Here is a 5,764-nt window from a genome sequence, read left to right as displayed (position 1 = left end):
TTACGTTTTAGTATCATGCAAATCTCTTATATGGTCATAACTGAATTGAGGGATTTATTGCCCTGTAAAAAAATGCTTCCTTAGAAAGAAAGGGGAATATCACAAAGTTTTTTATTACACACAGATAAATAGATACATTATTACTAACTTTTGTACCAGTATAAATAGAATTACATAAATAGACATTTCAAAGTGTAGACTAAAGACGTGTAAAGAATTCCCATTACTTTTTCAGCCCGGCCAATGAAAGTGTCCAGATTCTGAATTCACAGACTTCAAGATTTTGAGGAAAAACATTTTTTTTGTCTTCTTTTTTTTTTTTTTTCTTTTAACTGAGAGTCTTTAAATGTTTAATATCTTCTAATAGCTTCTAAGTAATTGTTATAGCTTTATCAGGGAAGGCAAGGAAGTTCTCCGTGGCTTCCTGCTCTTTAATGACTGGCTCCTTTTAAACCTGATGTCGGATCAAAGGGGTAACACATGTGCAACCCACAGTGATGATTTTCTTCTCCAGCCGGTATGACTGGTGGCAGCCCTTCTGCTCTCTCCGGAGGACGAGGATCTCCTGTTGGATGGGGACGGAGTTGAGGCTGTGGTCCAGCTTCCCATCCAAATTCACACACATGGAGTGGCGGCACTTGGCCTCAGCAATCACCCGGGGGAAACGGTTGTGGTCCTCGTCAATCCTGTAAGTTGACACGAAAAGAAGTATTTGAAATGTAAATGTTGCTGCATTTCCAGAGACGTGATAGACTGGATCACCATGGGCTCCCAGCTCGGGAACCTGTACCTCCTGGGTGATTGCCTATGAAGGGGCAGTAGACCCTCCACTGCTGTAGTTTTTTAAGAAATAAAGTGTCAGTAAATAAATACTGCAGGTTTTTAAGTGTAAGACAAGCATGCCAGGACTGTATGCCACTGCTTTCGCAAAGAACTTCTGTCAAATTAGGCACTGACTTTGAATTGTTTGAGCTTCCCATGTTTGATTAACGGACTCAAAGACCATCAACTCCCCTTCCCCCAAATATTCTCAGGTCCTGATGGTGATGTGATTAAACCACCATTGAATTTATGCAGTGTTAGCCCTATGAGGTATTTCTGATGATCTCTTTGGTAAATAATACATTTTGAATGTAAAGCTTGAACCAATATACAAATAAATTAATTATGAAAGTTATTTCCTTCGTCTTCTCTGTATTGGTCTAGACCATGTTTTTGCTCTGCTTTTGCTCCTTTCTGTGTTGGTTATCCTTCAAAGAGGATCATATGGATTTTAGATACCTTCATATTTCCCAAATCTCTCAACAGTGAAGCATTGAAAATAAAGATGTGAGCAGAGCCTTAACTCTTGACCAGGGCAGCCACTATCGTTCTAGACCATAGGGACGGAGACCATACCTGTAGTTCCATGGAGACAGAGAGCGACTGCTGACATCAAGAGACACTTTGCTGTTCTGGTTTGTGTTGCTGATGCTTACATTGACTCTCACAGTTTGAGGGAATTTTGAGTCTTTTTGGGTCAGACATCCAGCATATGCTTGCTTGAAGAGGCTCTCTGTCTTGAGTCCAGGCTGTATTGCTTTCCCGTAGGCAGAAATACTGGCTGACAGCATGGCCAGCAGCATTAAGAGCAGTGATCTGAACTGAAGACAATTGGTGCATTTAGGACACAACACAGATACAGCTGCTGTAACACAGCACGCCTAACCACTCTTTTTCATGGCTGGGAAATCCATCCACAGACAGCCTAGCTGGTAGTCAAAGCCTATTATTGTGGAAATATGTGCCATATATCATATGCACTCTTGCTTGTGTTGATTAATTCTTATGGTGCCGACAGCTTTAGTGTACACCCCGCTGTAATTTGGTGATAAAAGAATTTATAGGAAACAATAGAATACAGGACATAGCAGAAATAATATAGCAACAAAAAGACACTCTAAGGTTGAATTTTAAGTGCATTTCTTGACTCAGAGTTTGTTGCAGTAGACTCGTTCACTAATATACCCGTACAGTCTCATTGCTGCCCAGAGCTGGTGCTATTCAAGAGTTTCCCATTTTAGTAATTTTCAGTTATTGATAGTTTAAATGAGCACTTTAAAGGTGGTTACAGGTCCTCATTCCTGACAGTCATCTGTTAGAATTTAAATATGTCTCTGTAAAATTGAGATAAAAAAATCAGAAGGCAAGGTCTTACCAGAGAAGCACAAATGATCGGAGACATCTTCCTTCCTTCTATTACTGTGGCTGATGCTTGTACTGGGCTGTGTTGAACTGAAGGTGTTTAGGCACAGCTGCTGCTGGACTTTTTATAAGGGCTTCTGTGCTGTCCTAGTTAATGTGGAGTAGGTGTTTTTTTTCCCAACCTTTAACTGCGGTTTCTGATTATAACTTGAGAAGTGTATGTGTATATATTCCATTAACGCAGGTGGAAGATATGGGCTCACTCTTTCTGAGATCTGTAGATGATGTTATTATTTTAGCCATGTAATTCAAGTAGCAGCATATCAGGTATATCTGTGTTCATAGAATCATAGAATTGTTTCATCTGGAAGAGACCTTTGAGATCGTGGAGTCCAGCCTTTGTCCCAGCCCTATCAACCACTAGACCATTTCCCTAAGTACAACATCCAACTGTCTCTTAAACACCTCCAGGGATGGTGACTCCAGCACTTCCCTGGCCAGCCTGTTCCAGTGCCTGACAACCCTTTCAACAAAGAAATTCCTCCTCATATCCAACCTGAACCTCCCCTGGTGCAACTTAAGGCTGTTTCCTCTTCTGTTGTTTGTTACTAGGGAGAATAGACCGACTCTCACCTCCATAGAACTTCCTTTCAGGTGGTTGTAGAGAGTGATAAGGTCTCCCCTGAGCCTTTTTTTCTCCAGGCTAAACAGCTCCAGATCCCTCAGCCCTTCCTCATATGAGATGTGCTCCAAACCCTTTACTAGCTTGGTAGCCTGTCTCTGGATCCTCTGCAGCACCTCAGTGTCCTTCTTGTAGAGAGGGGCCCAAAACTGGACACAGTGTTTGAGGTGCAGCCTCACCAAAACCCAGTACAGGGGAATGATCACCTCCCTCCTCATGCTGACAACACTGTTCTTGATACAGGCAAGAATGCCATTGGTCTTTTTGGCCACCTGGGCACACTGCTGGCTCATGTTCAGCTGCTGCCAACCAACACTCCCAGGTCCATCTCTGCCTGACAGCTTTCCAGACACTCCTCCTCAAGCCTGTACCGCTGCTGGGAGTTGTTGTGGCCCAAGTGAAGGACCCAACCCTTGGCCTTATTGAAACTAATGGCATTCACTTCCATTATCTGCTTTCAGGGATTTAAATCAATAGCTTCCTAGTAAGTATTTTGGTCACTGGGCTTAGAGGATGCTCTGGGACAGGGTGTTTCTGTGGCTTCATTCAATATTCATTGTTGAGAGCTCAGAGCTCTACAGTTACACCAGTCAGCAGCAAAGCAGGAATGTGAAAATTTTCAGTAAAGCAGATGCTGGACCAGGAACTAGAAACCTGGTGCCTCTCCCAGGCAAAAGTCCCAGCCACAGTGTATTCTTCCCCAGGCAAATACTTCATGAAATAGCTAATTAGGACAACTCAGCATCTCCCAACCTAAAGTGCTACAAAACCTGACACATTAAGAGAGAAGGGTAGGCTCAAATCTCTCAGACTGAAGCTTCCTAGGTAATGGTGCTGAATGTAATAAACCATGAGACAGAAAAAACTGTCATCTTCTCTGATGAGGTTCCTGAAGAGTAGGTGGGCAATGGACAAACAAAAGGTTTTTAGATTGAATTTCTGTTTGTAGATCGAATTTCAAGGAGATTCTTAACAGAGACAACAGTGTTTTAGAGAGGAAGGGGTGAACATTGGGTGTATCCTCTTCTAACATTTCTTTCTGAGGAAATGACTCTCGTCACTTTGCTCTGAGAATGTGCTACAAGTAGATGGGATGTGCACTATCAGTGTGACACCTTTGATCTACTGACACATACTTTTTCTCAGGTCTAATTTTACTGATGTTTCCAGATAAAACCAAATAAAGTGTGTTTTTACATTTGCATAATGTTTACGTGGAAGTCCAAGTTTTACTCACCTTGTGCCATCCGAAGGAAGATGTAAATGAGGGTAAAATTTACTTTGCAGTTTCTGGGATAGCCATGACCTATATCAACTTGTTTAAAAGATGCTGATGCTTGAAAAGTTAGATGTATAATTTGGTTTCCCCTCTTAGAGATGTACAGGTTAAAGGAAATTGGGTCCCTCAGAAGGGGTTTTCTCTAATGCCATTTACTGAAATATCCATTCAAAGTGGGTCAGTTAAATTGGCAATTTTAAAAGAAGAAAAAAAGATTTCAAAAGTCTACAAGGTAGCAGAAGGTCAGATTCAAACAGCCTGCCCCTAAATCCAGGCTCATGTGCTCTAAATGTGTCAGTGGTTTGGGTTACCTCAGCACTTGAAAGGTGAGTAGTGAAGCATTCAAACACGGGTAACATAGCATGAAAAGATATTTCCATGGTTTATTTTGAGCCACGAACATGTTAGTTTGCAATTGTCACAGGCAAGATGAGAAGGTCTCAGGAGAAAATGCACCTCTTGAAATGTTTCCACCAGGTCTGAATTCACAAACGAAACTCTCACATTTCTGGTTCCTGGATTTTTCCCAAGTTCCAATTAATTATTTTCCAATTCTTCTTGGTCTGAAGTGATAGCAAAAATCAAATATGATTTTTTTTTCCCCCCTATGACATTAGAATTTACCTCATGGGCTCTTGTTTTATTCTGGCATTTAGCTCACTCTCAGCTAGAGATCTGAAAACCAGGACACTAGAAAAGGTTTACTGAAACGAACGAACCAAAATAGATTTTCTTCAGACTTTTGAAATCAGCTCCAGCCTTTCTCTTTGCTCTGGTGAAAGCCATCGAGATTAAGTCACTGCTTAAGTACTTTACTGAGCTGAGTTCATTTAGGCACTCAAATCTGCATATATTGGCCTTGACTACACTTTTATCCCTTCAAAAACACAGTGTGAATCAGTGTCGGAGCTTCGGTGTTCTGACTGAGCTTGTTGACTGAGCTTGCTGTAAATTGAAAGAGAAATGGCAGATATCTCCAAATGCTCCAGACTCTCCTTTTTTTTAATCTCCAAATTCTCCAGACTCTCCTTTTTTTTTTTTTTCCCCTAATCACTCTCAGTGAAGTTTATGCTACTCTTAAAAATAAGAGGCTTTTCTATTTACATGTAGGAAGATATTGCCTTTTTTCCCCCTTTCTTTCAGGGAATGTACTTTCTTCTTCTTCAGTACCTATCTTATAAATCCATATAAATAAGGCAACACTCTTCCTTGTACATACATGCAATATGCTGAGGAGGCAATTTCTAGGAGATCAATAATTAGACTGAGCCTGAGGGCAGTAGTTACCTGAGAGGAACTCAGCACTCTGATTAAATACTGGAGTTTAATTTTAGTTTAATTTAATTTAATCTTTCTCTGAGTGGATGGTTGGAACACCCAGAGGTTCCCTTCAAACTGGTTAAATCACTGCACTGATTTCCTATCCCTTCATGTCTTTGTACAGGAGACATGACAGAAAGGTAAAGTAACCTTTTCCCTTTGTTGAACACCTGTGCTTTTCCTCCCCAGCTGCTGCAGTAGAAATTGTCATCTCCTCCTGCGTGCCTAAATTTTCCAAACACAGGTTAACTGATATCACAGTTATTCATCAGCTGTGTTTCTGCCAGTGGTTGAGACCT

General features: G+C 41.1%; 1 protein-coding gene across 1 annotated transcript; it reads right to left on the bottom strand.

The window, feature by feature from the left end:
* Nucleotides 1-448: 448 nt before the first annotated feature.
* Nucleotides 449-2,224, bottom strand: LOC104563625 (interleukin-17A-like). Its single transcript, XM_010210137.1, has 3 exons — nt 2,198-2,224; nt 1,399-1,643; nt 449-686 (listed from the first exon to the last, which is right to left on the bottom strand). Exons 1-3 carry the CDS (start codon nt 2,222-2,224, stop codon nt 449-451), a joined length of 510 nt encoding a protein of 169 aa, XP_010208439.1.
* Between the last annotated feature and the right edge of the window lie 3,540 nt (nt 2,225-5,764).

This window comes from Colius striatus, chromosome 2 (assembly GCF_028858725.1).
Source record: "Colius striatus isolate bColStr4 chromosome 2, bColStr4.1.hap1, whole genome shotgun sequence".
Classification (NCBI taxonomy): domain Eukaryota; kingdom Metazoa; phylum Chordata; class Aves; order Coliiformes; family Coliidae; genus Colius; species Colius striatus.
This window is presented reverse-complemented; position numbering and strand designations above follow the sequence as displayed.